Source organism: Diplotaxodon limnothrissa, linkage group LG15, assembly GCF_057381915.1.
Source record: "Diplotaxodon limnothrissa isolate DT_005_m linkage group LG15, D_limnothrissa_male_GT1.1, whole genome shotgun sequence".
NCBI classification, from domain to species: domain Eukaryota; kingdom Metazoa; phylum Chordata; class Actinopteri; order Cichliformes; family Cichlidae; genus Diplotaxodon; species Diplotaxodon limnothrissa.
In genome coordinates, this window is record NC_140610.1 from 36,649,969 (window position 1) to 36,671,548 (window position 21,580).

At 41.7% G+C, this 21,580-nt stretch overlaps 2 protein-coding genes across 2 annotated transcripts; both read left to right on the plus strand.

Moving 5' to 3' along the window:
* The first annotated feature begins 213 nt into the window (after positions 1-213).
* ift38 (intraflagellar transport 38) lies at positions 214-7,007 on the plus strand. Its single transcript, XM_085372714.1, has 13 exons — positions 214-271; positions 764-831; positions 951-1,062; positions 1,252-1,336; positions 1,438-1,617; positions 4,353-4,448; positions 4,685-4,768; positions 4,869-5,002; positions 5,092-5,233; positions 5,383-5,455; positions 5,561-5,671; positions 5,923-5,972; positions 6,773-7,007. Exons 2-13 carry the CDS (start codon positions 810-812, stop codon positions 6,947-6,949), a joined length of 1,266 nt encoding a protein of 421 aa, XP_085228840.1. The 5' UTR covers positions 214-271; positions 764-809; the 3' UTR covers positions 6,950-7,007.
* A 2,008-nt stretch (positions 7,008-9,015) lies between these two features.
* On the plus strand, positions 9,016-21,468 carry ccdc124 (coiled-coil domain containing 124). The gene is made up of 5 exons (XM_085372989.1): positions 9,016-9,102; positions 9,609-9,786; positions 19,264-19,462; positions 19,573-19,678; positions 20,941-21,468. Exons 2-5 carry the CDS (start codon positions 9,628-9,630, stop codon positions 21,143-21,145), a joined length of 669 nt encoding a protein of 222 aa, XP_085229115.1. The 5' UTR covers positions 9,016-9,102; positions 9,609-9,627; the 3' UTR covers positions 21,146-21,468.
* Positions 21,469-21,580: the final 112 nt, after the last annotated feature.

Below are 21,580 nucleotides of genomic sequence, written 5' to 3' on the forward strand. Positions count from 1 at the left end.
ACATATTCATAAAAGGTGTAAATTAAAAACCTTTTTAAAAACTTATTGTAGTGTAAAACAAGTGTACACTACTCCTACTTATATATATGTACAGCACAGTCTTGGTGATGCACACCGTGAAGTCCCCACCCCCTCGCCCACGGTTTGCGTAAGCTATTTTATCGCAGATAGTATTTTTGAGTGTATTGAGCTTCCGTAGAAGATTTTGGTTTCCATAGAGACCGTCTCTCATAGCGGCCACCGATCACTTAGCTTGGAACAACTAGAACAGGTAATGATGCCCGAAACACAACGTGTTACGTTTAATAACAGCTAACTTCATCGTTGAAAATATATATACTGTCTTTTCACTGATTAACCTAAGGTTAGCCAAAAACTACAAAAAGCGATAGCTTTCTACTCACTTAAATCCTGCTACGAGCTAGCTATGCTTTGTAGTCATAAACATGCTGCTTAACCCAAGATTAGGGTTCACATATAACATACGGTGTCCTGTGCGGGAATACAAATCAGCGGGGAAATCGTCGGTGATTCTATCACAGTTGGTTTTACAGTTTTTTAAAATAGTGACTGAAGTCTGTATTTTAGCATCTGCTGATATGCACAAAGTTTTATGTCGTGAATGATAATCACGTCAGCTCTAATTTAATAAACCCCAAACACTAAATTCTCACTGAAAACCTGCCAGTCTCGGAGAGAAACCTACGTGCACAGTCGGTAGCTCGTCTGCTGTTAACACATGCTCTTTCTTTTTTCCTGCTAGAGGACAAAGTGGTCTAAGCTTTGGCGCACAGTGCAATCGGCTGAAAATGTCTTTCCGAGATTTAAGAAGTAAGTGTTGTTTACTGTCTGCTCTTCGCTGTTTGTAGTGACCACTTTTTTGGTTTGTTTATTTGTTTTAAGAAGATAACTGAGTGAGAAGTTAATTGGAGTTTTATGTTATGTGTCAGATTTCACAGAAATGATGAGGGCCTTGGGATATCCTCGCTTGATCTCTATGGAGAACTTCAGGACTCCAAATTTCTCTCTTGTGGCAGAAATCCTGAAATGGCTTGTGAAGAGGTATGCTTGAGCCTAAAAAAAAGTCAAATTGTTTATCTAAATAATACTGCCACTGTTCTGTCCTCCACATTTTTCTGTCTGCATTTGGACACGGCCATGTTAAAGCATCATGGTTCTAGTGGAGGATACTGTGATATATTTTTGCTTTTCTTTGCCTTTTGCACCCTTTCATTCTTTTCATCCTTATAGATATGAACCTCAGAGTGATGTTCCTACTGATGTGGACACAGAAGCTGACAGGATATTCTTCATCAAGGCTGTGGCCCAGTTCATGGTGACGTATTCTTGGAAGTTTTTTATAGACTGTAGAGTTTATTCTTGGCAAATGAACGTCTGTTATTACTGCATCTTAAACAGTGTCTCCTTGTGTTCCAGGCAACAAAGGCTCACATCAAGCTGAACACTAAGCGTCTCTACCAGGCTGACGGCTATGCAGTGAAAGAGATGCTGAAGATCACCTCAGTCCTGTACAGTGCTATGAAAACCAAGCAGATGGCTCTGGGAGACAAAGTTGAGCAGGACAACAGCAAGTTCAAGTTTGACCTTGGCTCTCGGGTGAGGTGCAAACTACGCTGTGTGTAATGTTATGCCAGTTTTACTAAATCCTCAGTCACATACTTTATTTACATTATGAGACTCTCATTCCTGTGGAATTTAAAAAAGAAAATGGGCACTGGGTGACATTTAATTTGGGGAAGTGTTTGAAACCAAGATCAATTAAAGCAAACACCATATATGCAGTGTTTCAGAATGAAACAGCAATTCTTATTTCCTCACCAGAGCCACTTCTGCTAACTGCAGCTGTAAAATGTCTCAGCGATGAGCAAAGTCTACTAAATGTTCTGAGGATGCTGTGTATTCAGATCCCAACAACAAGTATAAAATTGTCAGTGTTAGCACGTTGTCTAATTAATGTGGCTAACACTAATAAATGGCTTTAATCTTATGAACAGCACAGGGCTGTAGGTTGTGTTTTTACATTACCTTTTGTGCTTCAGTGCAGGATAAATTGAGCTTTTTGCATTTACTTGCGTTTATGTTTCTGTTATTATACAATGGAACAACTGTGAATTGGTGACACAGACATGGCTGGTTAAGACTCTATTCACCAGCAGTCACTTCCAAACATTTTCCAAGCTGTTCATCTGCAAAGTATTGTGATAGAATCACCATGCACACAAATGTAAGACAATAGATACTTAGGTTTTGACGTAAACTGAATAATTAATGTTAGAAGCAACAGATTGTCTTAATTTTCCTTAAGATTGAGTCTTAGTACTAAATTGTATCCAGCTCTGACATACAGTGCTGTGCAAAAATCTTTTTTGTACAATTCTAACAAGCTTAATTTTGTGTGACCACCTTTTATTCTTCAACACAGCCTGAACTCCGTTAGCCAAGTTTTCTTCTCATTTCTGAGTAATTCTCAGGAATAGTTCTCCAGGCTTCTTGAAGGACATTCAGTGTTTTTCTTTGAATGTTCACTGTCTTTTGTTTGGTTTTCTGTCCAGACGAGCCCACACTGCTTCAATAATGTTGAGGTCCGGGCTCTGGGAGGGCCAATCCATGGCTAATAAGTGTAATTTGTAGTCCTGTAAATGTGCCTGTCTTTTTCCACATTTCTGTTTTGACAGACAGTGATTTTTGTCTACTGTAGATGTGCTCCTATGCAGTCCAAGATCGAATGACCTATGTATCTGTCGAATGCTGACTGGCTGACAAGTTGGCCAGAAAAGGGAAGGAAGCAACAGGAGGGTTCAAAGGGAATGTGAGAACCGCAAAAAAAACTCTTCAAATATTAAAAAAATATATATAGTATGAGAAGTACAGACAGCGGCTGTAGTGGACACGTTTCATTGTTTTCAACACTCGGTTTCACTTCAGATTTTTTTATGTTACAACTTCACTCTTCTCCACTGCTGGCTGATGGACCAACAACAGAACAAACAAGAATTGCCTACAGACTAGTTGCACCACATACTTTGTAGGCTGTCTACATCAACAACAAAGCTCTCTGCAGGAGACGGGCCATCCAGGGACATAAATTCAAGAATAGTTCTCCAAGCTCCTCAAAGGACATTCAAAGCTCTGCTTTGGATGCTGGCTGTCTTTTGTTTAGGTTTTCTGGCAAGATGATTCCACACTGCTTCAATAATGTTGAGATACGGGATCTGGGAAGGTCAGTTCATGTCTGATAGTGCTCCTCTGTTTTTCTTCTACACTGGCAGTGTGTTTGAAATCATTGCCATGCTAAAAAGGAAGTCGCTGACAATCAAACGCTTTCCAGATGGTATTGCATGGCAGATCAAAAACTGATGGTTCTTTTCTGTTCCCATTTTACTATAAATATTGACAAGATCCACATCACCACTGGCTGAAATGCAGCCTCCAACCATGACAGAGCCTCTACAGTGTTTTACACATGGCTGTAGACACTGCTGTACCTCTCTCATAACCCCTGAACATATTGGCAGTGATTCGCTTCATAAGACGTGTTGTCACTAATTTTTAGTGCAGGTCTTGTGTAATTTGTTATGCTTCAGCCTTTTCTTACTGAAGCTTTGGTAAACGATAGCTGCATTACTGAAAGGTCTCAGGTCTTGTATCATGTCTTTGCTGAATTTTCTTTTGTTTTATTCCTTAAGGACATAACTTTCAGACACTGTGCACCTTTTTTGGCCTAAATTATTTTTTTAGGCCTGTTGGCCTGGTTTCCTTAGATATGGCACATTTTCAACTAATAGTTCTTTTGTTGTTGCAAAAATCATTTTTTATGCCTGTCAAACAGTGTTTTTGTCTTTGACATTTTTTGTATTAAATTTTGCGACAGACTCTTAGTTATAAAGGTCTCAAGACCACTTTTGAAAATCCTAACAAGGGCTGGCTTCTTGGTAATAAAGCATATTTTTAAATGAAGGGTGGCTTTTGCACAGCTCTGTATACGGATGTATATCCAACACTTTAACCTGTGCTTTTCGTCCCACATCCTATGCACCGTCCCGCAAAAATAACAAGAGTACAAGTATAAATAGAAACAAGGATGTTTCTGCAGTGTGTGCTCTACAAGACTATAAATCAAGCTGTACAATAACCAGGTGGTATCTTTAATCTACACAAACCATATTATTTACTTTTTAATCTTTGCTTTATATCATTTAAAACATTGTTTTTACATGGAGATAGCTTTTTCTACGTGTTTGTTATTTTTTATTTTTAAAAATCAATATTATAGTAAATCCTTGGTAGAGGAAAAAACTTTCTGATTAGCTCTCACGTTGTCTTTATTCTAGATTTCAGATCTTAAAGCAGCTCGGCAGCTGGCGTCCGAGGTCACGTCCAAAGGAGCATCCTTATATGACTTACTGGGGAAGGAGGTGGACTTAAGGGTAAGGGGAAAACATGGATATGATTTTAAGAAACGGTGACTAACTTAACTAACATTTTAATGTCCAGCTGTTCAAATCTGAGTGCTGGTGAGCTCAGTAACATTTTTTTAATTTTTTTACAGTAAATATAATTTCAGATGAACGTAGTTGTACAATTATAGGGCTGTCTCTTTGAAAGACATCATTCAGTAGCACAGGGGTTTACTTTGCTGTCTTTATTTTCACTTTGCTCACAGGAAATGAGAAGTGCAGCCATTGCCAGACCTCTGGAGATCATTGAGACTGAAAAGGCCCTGAGAGCTGCCATCAAGGAGGTTTTGGTCTGTAATTTTGGTAGCAGATTTCAAAATTCACAGGGGACATGCTTATACCTCCCAAGTACCGTAATACTGACTTTGTTGCTATGTCTTTGTGTTAAAGAAAAGTGTGGATAAGACCAAAGACATGCTGAATAACGTTGTTTCCGATGAGGCCACTCTGGATGGCAAGATAGAAAAGAAGAAGCAGGAGTTGGAGAGGAATCGGAAGAGGCTCCAGACCCTGCAGAGTGTCAGGTGGGTATGAAGTTTTCTCTCCTCAACTAAAAACAAGTCTTTAAACAAAACTTAGACAAACAGGTTATTGTTCTTCCTTAACCTCTTAGACCAGCGTTCATGGATGAATACGAGAAGATTGAGGAAGATCTGCAGAAACACTATGAGACCTACGTGGAGAAGTTCAGAAACCTCTCCTTTCTGGAGTCTCAGCTTAATGAGTACCACAGACTGGAACAGGAGAGGTTTGAGGTGCGTGAATATACAATATGCAAAGCATTTTTTCTCAAATGTTCTACAAATGAATGTCCCATAAAATTGTATGACTAACATTCATACAATTTGTCCCAGTCATGCACATGCAAACTTTATGTCTGTGTTATTTTCTTTCTCCGCTGCAGGAAGCTGAAAACACTCTGAGGTTAATGCAGAGCAAACTGAGAGAAGAGGAAAGGGAGCTGATGAAGAGTTCCTGTAAGATAAACAAACACAGAGTTAAAGACAAAAACCTGTCGCACAATCCCATCCAAACCTTTCTATAACTTTTCACACTACTTTCACACGATATGTCGTCTACAGTGAAAGACGAGGACTCGGACATAGACGTTCCCGAGGATGAAGGTTCAGACAGTGACATGGAGGAATTGCGTCCCGCTAAGCCACATCTCACACGAAATGGCCTCATGACAGGTATGCAGACTGGGGATAGCCACATCCATGTTATGATCAATTCTCACCTGCATAAAGTGAAGCCATTATTTAAGTAGATGGTCTGGTTGTTTACTGTGTCTAAGTGCTTTCTATCAAACATCACACACATTCATGCTGCAGTGTTTAATGTAGACACTGATTGGTTCTCAAAAAACCAAAGAACATCAAGCCATGCAATAACAACACCTTTCACGTTCCTTGAACATTGCCTCCTTGTGTCCCTCCTTTAGGCAGAGGAGCACGTTTCATCGGGAACATGCAGGGTGGTGACAGTGATGAGGTTAGTAATCTTTTAACTTCCTTGGTTTCTTTTTCTCCTCTTTTGCTGAGCTATACTTGAGTTCTTTTGTGTTGATTTTGGCTTGCAGGTGTCCCAGATGGTGCTCACTGCTCATGACTTGCACTTTAACCTTTATCTGTCATTTCTAGCTGATTCTCCTGTTCAATCTCTGATCAGTTTCTTCCCCGTTTTCGGTTTCCAACTTGTTATCTAAGGCCCTTTTAGCTGTTTCCAGAACATCATTCCCCCATAAGAAAAAACACCGGAAAGGAAAGGTTTGTGCCGGACCAAGATCTAGTTCACTCCCCTTTTCCTCTTCGTGCATCTAAAAGAAAAATCCATTCTCAAATCCTCATACAGTAGGGAATATCCCACATGACATAGCCTGATGATTATGTTCAAGCTACTCCAGACAGAAAAGCAGAAGTGGGTCCAAAGCCTTTGTAAAGCCCCTTTTTAAACATTTATTTCTGTTATTTCCATTACCAGTCTTGTGATTTCATTGTACACTGATGTAGCTACAGGCATAGAACTGTTTCTCATCCAGAGAAGATTTTAACCATTTCATTTTTTAACTATGATGGTGTTTCTGAGTTGGATTACAGGGTGGATTTTTCATGTACTGCAGGAGCTCCCTTTAAACGAGTCATGGACGTGGTTATGCCCCCCCACACCCAAATCCCTTTTCTGATGAACATAGCGATTTCTGTTGTGGTTTCACGTTTTGTGTTGGAAATATTTTCAGTCGTGCATTGGACTGGACTCTAATTGTTGTGGTCATTATTCACTGCTGTTCCCAGACTGAAGATAGTGAGATTGATGTGGACGAGGATGATGAGGAAGATGACGAAGGTGAGGAGGAGGAGAGCAAGGATTTGGAGGACGAGAGCTTGGAGGACCCCATATCCAGGGGTCCTCGACCCTCAAGAGGGGGTATGAGGCCCCCCCTGCTTGAGGAAAGTGACAATGACTTCTGAATAAAGAACACTCACACATGATGAGCTCCAGCTAGTTTTTATTCCAGCTCTAGTTAGACCGTCCAAGAAATATGCATTATTGTTTCACAGCGTGCTGTTTTTGAAACTTAATTGTCAATATAGTTCATGTTCTTTGATATTTGAGTAAAATATTTTTCATAATAAAATATTAAATATTTTATTTTAACATGTCCTCTGTGTGTTGTGACATTTTATTATTCTCTGAGAGAGTCAACCATATTTTGAAATTTTATACTTTATATGGCACAACATTTGAGTAGTTTTCACACCTCTGTAGCCATTAAATAAATGACTTACTAGTGGTGAAGAATCTTTTAGGTTTTTTTTAGTTTATGTGCTCAAAATATGACAAAAAATAGACATATAGGGATAAATGAAAGGTGGAGAAAAAAAGAAACTGTTGCAATTCTGAAGATTTGCAGCAGTCAGTGCTTGATATAAGTATGTAAGGTCCATTGATTACCTACAGTGATGCAAAGTGTGGTGAGGTGGATTAAAAAACAAACCTCATTTACCCTGGACATTAAAGACAAAGCTAAGATGGCCACAGTCAAATGATAAAACTGGGTTTACCTGTATTAGCCAACTGGCTGATCTACACCATGGCTGCAGTGATCATGGAGATGCTTGGCTACAAGATGAACAGCCACAAAGAGTAGTATCCTCCATAGAGAAGGAGACTAGAGGCCAAGATCAAGGTAGCACAGAGGGAAGTTAACCAACTATCAGAGCTGAAGAAAGGGGTGTCTAAGACGTGGCTGCACAAATAAACCAGCTGCTAGTAGATGACACACACCCGGAATGGCTAACTGAAGGCCAGACAGTTCTGATCCCCGAGCATCCCTAGAAGAGGCCGGTTTCATCCAACTACTGGAAAAAACCTGCCTCAGTATGACATGGAAGCTCCTGTCAGGCATCATAACAGCTGAGAAGAACAGGCTTGTGGATCAATACATGAGCAGGGCACAGAAAGGAACTGGCAGTAATACCAGAGGGGCAAAACAGACAGATACAGAACAGCCGCTTGAGACTGCAAGACCAGACTGACCCACCTGTGCACTGTCTGGATTAACTACAAGAAGGCCTATCACTCAGTGCCCCACACATGGATCATGGAATTCCTAGAAGCGTACAATATCAACAGGACTCTAAGAGCATTCCTCAGGAACTCATTGGGAATGCGGCAAAAGACACTAGAGGCCAACTTCAAGCCTCTAGCAAAAGCAGCCATCAAGTCATAACTATGGATACCAACTATGGAATGGAGCAATTGGAGATGGATTGCTATGCTGAGTGACAGCAACATCAGGAAGGAGCACAACACAAGAAGCTTGAAAACTACCAAGGGCTGAGCTTGAGAAGATGTGGAAAGTGAAGGCATCAGTGATCCCAGTGGTAATCGGAGCACTTGGTGCAGCGACCAACAAGCTATGTGACTGGCCCCAGCAGATCCCAGGTACAACATCAGAGATCTCTTTCCAGAGGAGTGCAGTCCTAGGAACAGCTAAGATACTGTGTAGGATCCTCAAGCTCCCAGAGGACCCAAGCTTGAAGGATTGAGACCACCAGCAGGGGCCAGAGGGGGATTGTTTTGTTTTGGTTTTTTGCTGTTTTTTTTGGATACATATAAATTCAGTATTTCCAGGTGTTATCGTAAATTTCGTGTTAGCTTCTCAAAATGTAAACATACTAGATTTTTTTAAAAATAATAACAAGAATTTTTAAGTTACAAACTGTAGTTATTTATTTATTGTGGTGGAAACGAGCTTCCACTTATTCCCGCCACCGGAAAAAACAAATGAATGTATAAAATAAAATAATTTTTAAAAATCTAGTAATTGGGTTATTTCTCAAAATTAGTATCTTGAAATTTCAATTTATATAATTAAAAAAAAACTTGCTTCCATACTCATGACCATACTGAAATGTGTGTTTAATCATTTTGAAGTTTAACAAAGAATTAACAAAAACACATGTTTACTATTTTCTACAGTCCTAGCTGTTTACAGTATAATTGTGCTGCGTAACGTCATCAGTGAGCGCGCTGGTTTTCGGAGAGGAGGTGGCGGATGCCGCTTCGAAATAACAGTAAACTGTCGTCTACCTACGACCTGGTTCTTCTTTCATTACTGGTATGAAACCACGTTTATAATTAACTTAACGTATGTCATTGGGAATGTCATATCAGCTAAAATTTGGCTAAGTAACAGAGGAAACGGGAATGTAGTTGATAGCCAAACAAGTCTGGCGCATCCTCAAGCCAACTGCAGCTAGCTGATGCTAACTAGCTGTACTGACAGGCAAACTGCAACCATTTGAATGATTGTGGAGATTAAAGTATGCATTGCCGTTTTCAGGCCAAAGTATAGCTAATTAAGTTAACTATTTACACGAACTGTGTGTTATGTAACCTACGATCCAGCTGAAGATAAATGTTAAGGTCCTGAAAGAGCTCCTGCGCATTGCCTGTCATGTAAACGTTCTATAAATGAACAATATATCCGTTGATAAATGCCTCGAGAATGTGTTTTTTTTATTGTGTTGCATTCAAAATAAAAAGTCTGGCTCAATATTGTGCGTCAGTATTGAAACGTTTCTTAGTCTTATCTTGGCCCTCTTGTCTTGGCTTGTCCCTCAGTTGAAAAACAGCTGTTGGGATGCCAAAGAAATTCCAGGGTGAGAACTCCAAGGCGGCCACGGCCAGAGCCCGAAAAGCTGAGGCTAAGGCGGTGGCAGACGCCCGCAAGAAGCAGCAAGAAGAAGATGCTCTCTGGCAGGAAACTGACAAGCATGTACTCAAAAAAGAGCAAAGGAAGGTAAGCTCTTTCTTTAGCCAGGTGTGATGTACAATTTCATCTTCAATGTCATTATAAGTAAGTTGAACCATAGCTGGCTAAATAAATATAAAATACTATCTTTAGTGCTGACAATGTAAAGGAACTATATATATATATATATATATATATATATAGATAGATAGATAGATAGATAGATAGATAGATAGACAGACAAGACAAGACCCGACCCGACCCGACCCGACCCGACCCCTCGGGTGGGTTCCTCTGGGAAATTCAATTTCCAAAAAAGCACAGCACCGACAGAAGTTACAGTTACAGAATGTTATATATATATATACACACACATATATAAATACAGAGACAAATATAAATAAAATATACAAAGGGGATAAATAGAATAAATAGGAATAAAAAATAAAAATACAAGTGAATTGCACATTTCAAGTATTGAGTCTATTGCACTGTTGACTATTTACAAAAAGTATTGCACAAGGTATTGTACAGTGAGATGAAGAGGCACTACAGCTTAGTTGTTCCCCCCTCCTTTGTCCTCCTGTTTCCCCAACTCTCCCCTCCAGAGAGGAGTTAAACAGTTTGATGGCGTGTGGGACAAAGGAGTTTTTAAGTCTGTTAGTTCTTGTCTTGGGGAGAAGCAACCTGTCACTGAACAGACTCTTCTGGTTGTTTATGGCCGTGTGCAGAGGATGCCCAGCATTGTTCATAATGTCCAGCAGTTTCTTTAATGTCCTTTTCTCTGCCACTGTCACCAGAGTGTCCAGCTTCATGCTGACCACAGAGCTAGCCTTCCTGATCGGTTTCTCCAGCCTGATGAGTCCTCCTTTGCTGTGCTGCTCCCCCAGCACACCACAGCATAGAAAAGTACTCCAGCAACCACTGACTGGTAAAACATCCTCAGGAGCTTCCTGCAGATGTTAAAAGACCTCAGCCTCCTGAGGAAGTACAGTCGGCTTTGGGCTTTTTTATACAGGTGCTCTGTGTTGCATGACCAGTCCAGTTTATTGTCCACCCACAGCCCGAGGTACTTGTACTTGTTGACCACCTCCACCTCCTCCCCCTCTATCTGAACCGGCAGTGGACTTGCTCTAGACCTCCCGAAGTCCACAACCAGTTCCTTAGTCTTTGAGGTGTTGAGTTGCAGGTGGTTTGTGTGACTCCATGCGACAAAGTTCCTCACCAGACTTCTGTACTCCTCTTCCTGATCATCCCAGATACACCCCATGATGGCTGTGTCATCTGCAAACTTCTGAATATGACATAATTCAGAGTTGTAGCAGAAGTCAGAGGTGTACAGGGTGAAGAGAAGAGGGGACAGCACAGTTCCCTGTGGTGCTTCTGTGCTGCTGACCACAGTGTCAGACGTGATGTCCTTCAGCCTGACGTACTGTGGTCTGTCGGTGAGGTAGTCGGAGATCCAAGCCACCAGGCAGGGGTCCACCTCCATCCTGTTCAGTTTTTCCTGAAGCATACAGGGCCGGATGGTATTAAAGGCACTGGAAAAGTCAAGAAACAGGATCCTGACCGTGCCTTTTCCCCCATCCAGGTGTGAGTGGGCTCTGTGTAGGAGGTACAGGATGGCATCCTCCACTCCGACACCCGCCTTGTATGCAAACTGTAGTGGGTCCTGGGCATGTTGTACCTGTGGTCGGAGGAGGTTGAGGAAGAGCCGCTCTAGAGTCTTCATAAGATGTGACGTCAGTGCCACCGGTCGGAAGTCATTCAGCTCATTGGGCCGGTTCCTTTTGGGGACCGGGACGATGCAAGATGTCTTCCATAGGGCGGTAACTCTCCCCAGTCGCAGACTGAGGTTGAAGACTCGTTGTAGCGGCTCCCCAAGTTCAGCAGCACACGCCTTTAGCATCCTAGGGCACACCTTGTCTGGGCCTGCTGCCTTTCTGGGGCGAAGCTTCCTCAGTTGTCTCCTGACCTGATCCACTGTGACACTGGGAGATGTTTGGGAGGAGGGGAGGGGGGGAGATGTCTTGCTGCTGAAAGAGGGATTGGAGGAGGGGGGTGTCATGGTGTCAGGAAGGGGGGAAGCGAGGAGAGTGGGGAGAGGACTCTGTAGTGAAGGTGAGGGTGGGGGGGTTGTGGGCTGGTCAAACCTGTTGAAGAAGTTGTTGAGTTCGTTTGCCTTCTCCACAGTCCCCCCCACTGTGCTTTTCTTGGTGTTGTGGCCTGTGATGGTTTTCACACCATTCCAGACCTCCCTCATATTGTTCCTCTCCAACTTCTGCTCCACCTTCCTCCTGTAGGTGTCCTTTGCTTCCCTCAGGCAGCGTTTCACCTCCCGCTGTGCTGCTTTCATCTCCTCCTTTACTTTGCTCCTGAAAGCCTTCTTCTTCATGTTGAGGACAGCTTTGACTTCCTGTGTTACCCACGGTTTGTTATTAGGATAACACCGTACCGTCTTAGCAGGGGCGACTGTGTCCACACAAAAGTTGAGGTAGTCTGTAAGACAGTGTGTCGCCCCCTCTATGTCCTCACCGTGTGTGTGTGTGTGTGTGTGTGTGTATATATATATATATATATATATATATATATATATATATATATCTCTAGTAGTGGTGGACATAGTGGTGGTAGACAAACAGAAGAAGACGGCCGTAGTGATTGATGTAGCGGTTCCGAATGACAGCAATATCAGGAAGAAGGAACACGAGAAGCTGGAGAAATACCAAGGGCTCAGAGAAGAGCTCGAGAGGATGTGGAGGGTGAAGGTAACGGTGGTCCCCGTGGTAATCGGAGCACTAGGTGCGGTGACTCCCAAGATAGGCGAGTGGCTCCAGCAGATCCCGGGAACAACATCGGAGATCTCTGTCCAGAAGAGCGCAGTCCTGGGAACAGCTAAGATACTGCGCAGGACCCTCAAGCTCCCAGGCCTCTGGTAGAGGACCCGAGCTTGAAGGATAAACCGCCCGCAGGGGCGTGCTGGGTGTTAAGTTTATATATATATATATATATATTTTTCAAATTTTATTTGTCACGTACACAGTCATACACAGTACGATATGTAGTGAAATGCTTGGACAACTGCTCGTGACCGAAAGAAAACAAAAAAGGAAAAGGCTATGAATAAGATAGGAAATAAATATGAAAAATTAAAAAGGGTAAATTTAACTAGGAAGGAATAAAATATAAATTAAGGTTAAAAATGAAATAACTGTACAACACAAATTAGAATGAAGGGTAAATTTAACTGGGAGAATAAGATAAAATATATAAATTAAAGTTGAAAATAAAATAACTGTACAACAAAATACACAATATAGAACTATATAAGAATGTATGAAGAAATATAAATAAATATATGCACAATAACAGCAGCATATACACAATAACAGCAGCGTGATTTAAGTAATGAAGTGAAAACAATGTCCAGAATGTCCAGTGTGTGTAAGAACTGTATGTGTGGGTCAGGACTGTGTGGTGGTGTGATTGAGATATATTTTTATATATATATATATATATATATATATATATATATATATATATATATATACATATACATACATACACACACACACACACACACACACACACACACACACACACACACACACACACAGTGGGGCAAAAAAGTATTTAGTCAGCCACCGATTGTGCAAGTTCCCCCACTTAAAATGATGACAGAGGTCAGTAATTTGCATCAGAGGTACACTTCAACTGTGAGAGACAGAATGTGAAAAAAAAAATCCATGAATTCACATGGTAGGATTTGTAAAGAATTTATTCGTAAATTAGGGTGGAAAATAAGTATTTGGTCACCTCAAACAAGGAAAATCTCTGGCTCTCACAGACCTGTAACGTCTTCTGTAAGAAGCTTTTCTGTCCCCCACTCGTTACCTGTATGAATGGCACCTGTTTGAACTCATCATCTGTATAAAAGACACCCGTCCACAGCCTCAAACAGTCAGACTCCAAACTCCGCCATGGCCAAGACCAAAGAGCTTTCGAAGGACACCAGGAAAAGTATTGTAGACCTGCACCAGACTGGGAAGAGTGAATCTACAATAGGCAAGCAGCTTGGTGTGAAAAAATCAACTGTGGGAGCAATCATCAGAAAATGGAAGACATACAAGACCACTGATAATCTCCCTCGATCTGGGGCTCCACGCAAGATCTCATCCCGTGGGGTCAAAATGATCATGAGAACGGTGAGCAAAGATCCCAGAACCACACGGGGGGACCTGGTGAATGACCTGCAGAGAGCTGGGACCAAAGTAACAAAGGTCACCATCAGTAACACACTACAACGGCAGGGAATCAAATCCCGCAGTGCCAGACGTGTTCCGCTGCTGAAGCCAGTGCATGTCCAGGCCCGTCTGAAGTTTGCCAGAGAGCACATGGATGATACAGCAGAGGATTGGGAGAATGTCATGTGGTCAGATGAAACCAAAGTAGAACTTTTTGGTATAAACTCAACTCGTCGTGTTTGGAGGAAGAAGAATACTGAGTTGCATCCCAAGAACACCATACCTACTGTGAAGCATGGGGGTGGAAACATCATGCTATGGGGCTGTTTTTCTGCCAAGGGGACAGGACGACTGATCCGTGTTAATGACAGAATGAATGGGGCCATGTATCGTGAGATTTTGAGCCAAAACCTCCTTCCATCAGTGAGAACTTTGAAGATGAAACGAGGCTGGGTCTTCCAACATGACAATGATCCAAAACACACCGCCCGGGCAACAAAGGAGTGGCTCCGTAAGAAGCATTTGAAAGTCCTGGAGTGGCCTAGCCAGTCTCCAGACCTCAACCCCATAGAAAACCTGTGGCAGGAGTTGAAAGTCCGTGTTGCTCGGCGACAGCCCCAAAACATCACTGCTCTCGAGAAGATCTGCATGGAGGAATGGGCCAAAATACCAGTTACTGTGTGTGCAAACCTGGTAAATGGTGGTAATGGTGGTCCCCGTGGTAATCGGAGCACTAGGTGCGGTGACTCCCAAGCTAGGCGAGTGGCTCCAGCAGATCCCGGGAATAACATCGGAGATCTCTGTCCAGAAGAGCGCAGTCCTGGGAACAGCTAAGATACTGCGCAGGACCCTCAAGCTCCCAGGCCTCTGGTAGAGGACCCGAGCTTGAAGGATAAACCGCCCGCAGGGGCGTGCTGGGTGTTTTATTTATATATATATATATATATATATATATATATATATATATATACATACACACACACACACACACACACACACACACACACACACACACACACACACTAGGGGTGCAACGATATTCGTATCGATATTGAACCGTTCGATACAGTGCTTTCGGTTCGGTACGCATATGTATCAAACAATACAATTTTTTTTCAAATTTTTTTTTTCAATTTTTTTTCTTTTTTTTGTGTCCCGTTTGGATCTATAGCCATCAGAATTGTTGTCTTGAGGCCAAGAAAGATGCCAAGAGGATTTATTTTAAGTGGATCATCATATTGGTCCATTTGATTGACCTTTATTATAATTATGAATTTATTTTATTTTCAGTTGCAAACGGGACAGACATGACTGTGGGATAGGACAGGGGGAAAGAATGAAAGAAAGAGGGGGAGAGAAAGAAAGAAAACCAAAGGGGAGGAAAAAAAAAGAACAATACAAAATTTGTAATTTATTTTATCAACTTTCCTTCTGACGATGCTGTCTGTGTTGAGCGCTCAGTGAATCTGCATTTGACTACTCCGCCTAGGCTCGAGAGTGCAGCCTAGGCGGAGTAGTCGAACGCAGATTCACTGAGCACTCAACACAGACAGCAGGGTCAGAAGGAAGAGCGCAGGGCAAGCTAGCGAGACAGAAGTGGACCTCCCCACCCTCATTCAGATCTGGCGTTTGGAATTATTTTGGTTTTCATGTGACGTATGACCCTGAAGGTAAGCGAGTCATGGACTAAAGTAAAACAGTATGTTGGATGTGCCATGCAATGCTCAATTACATGGGTGGGAGCTAGTGTGTTAGCGCAGTTAGCTCGTTAACGTGTTGGCCGTCTAGCCCCTCTGTATAGGGTAGCTCGTTAACGGAGATTTGCGGTGTTGTGGCGTTAAGGTTATTTCAACGAGATTAACCTGAAAGCACTAGTGGGAACACAACGAATATGACTGCACATTTACACCGACATCATCCTAGTGCAAAGACAAAAACAACAAGCATGCATGCTACAAACTTTAGCCGAGTCATTTAGACAGCTGTTAGCACAGGATTCTCCTTATGGAGACCTGATATGTTTAATATGCTGCTGAGAATATAGCCCAGAAGAAGCGGATAGTATAGCTTTTATTTTGGAAAGAGACATTTCTCTGTAATAAACTCTCTTTTCCAAAGATGAGTGATTCCTCAATCAGATACAGGGCTCGCAATATCGCTAGCCCGACGTCCCGGGGCTATCTCTGCCCTGCCTGTCGGGCTATTGTAGGAAGGAAAAATATATGTCAATGCTTTTGCATTCTTTCAGAAATGTAGCTGGGTAATTATGTCATTGGGTGAGCCACTGTCAATATGTGACATATTGAAATCGTGTTTGAATTTGCGCTTGTTTTTTTGCTTTCACTTTGCAATCGCGCGAACTGTGTATAGAGAGCGACAGCACTGATCTGTGAGTGATGATAATTTGTGCACCAATTCCTCTGACATCGTCTTATTAATTGTTAGCTTACTATGCAAACATGACAAGTGAAATCTCCCGCAGCTTAAACATGTGAGAGGTTGATCGCGCAGAGAATCGCTGAGCTTATGTGAGTGCGGCAGGATATATATTTCACTACGATGACCTGGATGACTGAGAACCTTCACAGACAGATATATATTTTAGTTCTGCTGAGCCAAATAAGACAGGTCAGGGTGAAGAAGTGACAGCCAAAGAAAAGCTTACCACAAAACGGAGAAGTTATGACAAATCAGACTATAAGGCAAAAAGAGAGTGCAGCTTTATGGTTTCATGGACAAAAGAATTTCTGTGGCTGCAATATGATGAGCTAAAAAACAACACGCACAAGGGTTAGGGTTAAATTTAAAAACTGTACTTTTGTGTTAAAATATATATTTATAATTTTAATAAATGACAAATTAAAAAGGCATGAACATTTTTTTTTGTATCGAAAAAATATCGAACCGTGACACCAAAGTATCGAACCGAACCGTGAATTTTGTGTATCGTTGCACCCCTAATATATACTTTTGGCAGCCATCCATTACCTTCTGGCTGGATATTTGATTACTCTTGATTACTCTTGATTACTCTTCTTGGAAAAGTGGTCTACCAAGACTTCATTTAAATCGGATGGGTTCCTGGCAACCACCCTACCTACTTCTAAGCATACTTTGCAAATTTTCAGTAAATTTGTAGTTCACATATTTACTGAAAATGTGTTTAATGATAGCCTGCGTTACCAATTCCAAAACCAGCATTGATGCGTGTTTAGAATCATTGTGCTTTTGGAAGACTCAACTGTGTCCAAGTTTGAACCATCTAGTTGATGATTTGACATGAAGTTAAAGAATTTGAAGGTAGTCCTCCTTTTTAGTCATTGTGCAGTGTACCAGTACCACTAGCAACAAAATAGCCCCAGAGCATTATGCTACCACCACCATTATTGATAGTTGTTACAATGTTCTTAGGTTTGAAAGCCTCACCTTTACTCGTCCAAACACACTTCTTGTCACTGTGACCAAATAATTCCATCTTTGTCTCAGCTGACTTTTCTCCAGAGGGCTTTGGCTTGTCCTTGTGGGCAGCTTCAGTCAAATTTGAGGGTGATGATTTTGTAACCTGGGCTTCTTTCTTTGTTGATACCTTCTCAGTCCATGGTGATATAAAACTTGCTTCGCTGTGGACAGTGACACTGTGGCGCTTCAGCAGTTTACAGGCTTAGTTTCTGAGTTGTTCCTGAACATCCTAAACCAATTTACTGTCATCCCAGGATGACACTTTGGGTGTTCTTCCAGACTTTGATAAAGAAGTGACAAATCTGAATAACTTGTACACAACTTGTACAGCTGTTTAAACCGGTGATTAGGGATGGGTATCGTTTAGGTTTTATCCGATACCGGTGCCAAATCGGTACTTTTGAAACGGTGCCGGTGCTCAAACGGTGCTCAAACCGGTGCTTAAAGAATGGAGAACACAAAATTGGTCCAAAAACCTCTCATGTTCAGCTGTTTTTTTTGTAAAAAGATAACAATGTTAGCCTTTTCTGCAGCTATGGGGCATATATGGTATCACTCTTGGCTGGAAGCAGTGCTTAAACAATGGAAAAAACACAAACTTTGTCCAAAAACCTCTCATGTTTAACTGTTTTCCACTTTTTCTTTGGTCATTTTAGCCTTTTTGGCCAGGGTGAAGGGAGTATCTGCCATCAAACAAGAAGACAGCCGGATGTAGCTATGATGATGTTTGCTAGTTCACCTTACATGCATTAATGTAATAACGTGGTTAGCCTACTCAACGTAAATCACACAAGAACAACATTAAGCTACTCACGCAGAGAAGAACGGCTGCTGCCGCCGTCAAATACGCCGCATTTCTCGGCTTTTAAAAAAACGCTATGCGTCGCCAGGTGTTTCATGAGATTCGAGGTGTTACCTCCTTTGACAGTATCACAGTATCAGCTTAAAGCACTTGTTGCAGGCTGCTGAGTTTGCATATTTTGCTGTGAAGTACAGCCAGACTTTTAACCGCTTCGCCTTGGACATTTTTAATCTGTAGCTCTGCGCTAACAGAACGTACGTACCTGGCCCCGCCTACTATCCTCGGAAACGTAAAACGATTGGCTAAAAGTGTATCACAGCTCAGGAAAAAAAAAGCACCGAAATAAAGCACCGAAATGTGCGCTGCTTTTCGGTCTGGTTACTACCGTTTATGTCAGAACCAGTGCCATCATGGCACCGGACACCGGTACCCATCCCTACCGGTGATCCTGGAATCTGTAGTTGTTTGGAAATGTCTCCAAGTGAACTTTCCAACTTGTGTTAATATACAGCTCTCCTTCTTAGATCTTCATGGAGTTCCTTGGCTTTTCCATTTGTTCTGAGTATTGGTCAATCCAGTTAGTACTGTCAAACAAATCCTTTTTATGCTGGTAAAAAGAAATTAGCAGTTGTAGTCAAAGATTATCTAGTTAATAGGCCTTGATTGGGTGTATATAAAACAGTTAGTGCATCTGCATGTGTTCAGGCAGTGGTACTTGACTTACTATGTGAAAAAAAGCTGTGTGTTATGTTTGCTTTAGTAGAGATTATCAGGCATTACTCTGCACTGCTTCACATCATGTCATACATAGACATGTACTGACTAGACTGGAGAGACATGTGTCCGGGGATTTATTTAGTCATTTCTTTTTCAAACTCATTGTGCTCTGTACAGACAGTACATGTATGGTTGTGATCTAATCTCATGTGCCTTAATACATGTAGTGACCAAAATAACCAAATCTTTAAGCACAGAAGAGCAGTGAGTCTTTTCTCTCAGATACTTTTTCTGATGTTGCAGGATGACAAGGAGAAAAAGAGGCTGGAACTCCTTGAGAGGAAAAAGGAAAATCAGCGACTTCTCGATGAGGAGAATGCTAGACTGAAAGGCAGGTCCCAGCAGGGTGCTGGATCTGGTGGGAAAGTGACTCGTGCACAGATCGAGGAGACGCTTCGCAATGAGCAGCAGCAGCAAGAGCAGGACCAGCTCAATCCGAAAGGTTGAGCACATTTTGAAGACAAGCATGTGCTTGTAGAGTAATAAAATCGTCATAAGATTCATAGATGATCTAGATTTGTAATTGTGCCATGTTTAAATTTCTTCCCACAGAGAAAAGCCACCTGGAAACTCCATTGGAGGAGAATGTGAACAGAGTTATCCCTGAAGAAGGAACCGTGGAAGCCAGAACAATAGAAGATGCCATCGCTGTTCTCAGGTATTAATTATGTCCAGAGGTGGGAAAAGTACAGATATTCTGTAATTAAGTAGAAGTACAGATACTAGTATTAAAAAATACTCCAGTAAAAGTTGAAGTACCGGTTAAACTTCTTTACTCAAGTAAAACTAAAAAAGTACAGGCTTCGAAATGTACTCAAAGTAAAAAAGGTAAAAGTAGCTCCTTAAAGAACACTTCTACCATCTACTTTTATACAAAGCTAACTGAACCTTGTTCTGCATTAATGTGACAATAAAATAATATTAGTATGTAGGAAAACAAACTTAATTTTAGTCTAAATTTTAGTTCTAATAAAGGTATTCCGCTCAAATCAGTTAAGTAGAACATCAGGAGAGAAAAAGAGGAAAAATTTTAGAGGGTGACTTTGCTTCAAACAGGAAGAGCAGGTAGAGGTTAAAGTAGATCCAGCAGGTTGGGGAACCCTGGAATTGTTTATAGAAAAATAATTTCTACACACCTTACACACCTGATGTTTCATGAGTTGTCCTGACTGATTCTCATCCTCTACACTGACAGTATTCTGTTTACGCTGTCGCTATATTAGACGCAACTTACGGACACCTGCAGTCACTCTGCTGTTGTGGCAAAAAAGAAATAAAAACACAACCCACTTTAACCCCGGACTACTGAACACAGTTTTGCCTCTTTCGTCTCTTTTTATGTGACATCCTTTGGTGATTAATAAACGAACTAGTGCTGTCAGCGTTAATCTGGCTAAAATGACGTTAACGCCATAACCGCATTAACGCAGCAAATCTCCGTTAGCGCGGATCGCCCCGTGCGTGGGGCTGCACGGCCCTAATGCGTTAACGAGCTCGTTAACGTATTAGGGCCGTGCAGCCTCACGCACGGGGCGATCTGCGCTAACTCGATAACAGAGATTTGCTGCATTAATGCGGTTATGGCGTTAACGTCATTTTAGCCAGATTAACGCTGACAGCACTAAAACGAACATGACTGCCTTTCATGTGTTTAGGTTCAAATCGGTTTGATATTTCGAGGCCTTCAGTGATGTGTAATAATAACTCTCCTCAAATGCTTTAAAGCAAAAGTAATGAGCCTGTTTTAAAAATGTAAGGAGTAGAAAAAACAGGTACCTGAAAATTCAACTTAAGCACAGTAACAACGTATATGTACTAACCCTACCTAACCCTAACCTCTGATTATGCGTGAGGCTTCCTGTTGTACTTGTGCAAATGTTAACAATACACAATCACTCAGTGTGTCTTCCTGTGTTTCAGCGTGGGGCCCGAGGACCTGGACCGTCACCCGGAGCGCAGGATGAAAGCGGCATTTGCCGCTTACGAGCAAGAAAACATGCCTCGTCTAAAACAGGAGAATCCCAACATGAGATTGTCACAACTGAAACAGCAATTGAAGAAAGAATGGGCAAAAGCACCAGAAAACCCCCTCAACCAGCGCTTTTCCACCTACAACACAAAGTGAAATCGTGTTCACTAATGAAAACTGTCTGCCTATACACACTGGGGACTTCCATTGAAAAATTAAATAATTTCTTTGGGGGAAAAAATGAGTTCTGCTGACGAGAGCTTCACCGTTATCAGTCTCTCCAGTGCCACAGGACCTGACTTATTTTTTCATTCACTAACGAGGAGAGACTCATCATGACCCATCAAATAAAAACTGATCCTCATGTTTGTGCACACAGCCTCTAATGAGGCATCTCAGCATCTAATAAATGTAACTGCTTTTCTCTCTCTCTCTCTCTCTCTCTTTTTTTCCCCCTAGCACTCCTGGCAAGGTGGGAAGCCAGATGTTTTGAGAATAACTTATTAAAGTTCACTGCTCAATCATCAATATCTGTCATTCTTTGTAAATGCAGTTCATACTGTTAGGAGGCACATACGTTGTTCCATATGC

Coding starts and splice junctions, on each gene's coding strand:
- ift38 (XM_085372714.1), top strand. CDS start 810: ATGTCTTTCCGAGATTTAAGAA. Junction 4,449..4,684: donor GGAAGGAGGTGGACTTAAGG/GTAAGGGGAAAA, acceptor CTTTGCTCACAG/GAAATGAGAAGTGCAGCCAT. Junction 5,003..5,091: donor CAGACCCTGCAGAGTGTCAG/GTGGGTATGAAG, acceptor TTAACCTCTTAG/ACCAGCGTTCATGGATGAAT.
- ccdc124 (XM_085372989.1), top strand. CDS start 9,628: ATGCCAAAGAAATTCCAGGGTGAGAACTCCAAGGCGGCCACGGCCAGA. Junction 9,787..19,263: donor TCAAAAAAGAGCAAAGGAAG/GTAAGCTCTTTC, acceptor CTGATGTTGCAG/GATGACAAGGAGAAAAAGAG. Junction 19,463..19,572: donor GGACCAGCTCAATCCGAAAG/GTTGAGCACATT, acceptor TTCTTCCCACAG/AGAAAAGCCACCTGGAAACT.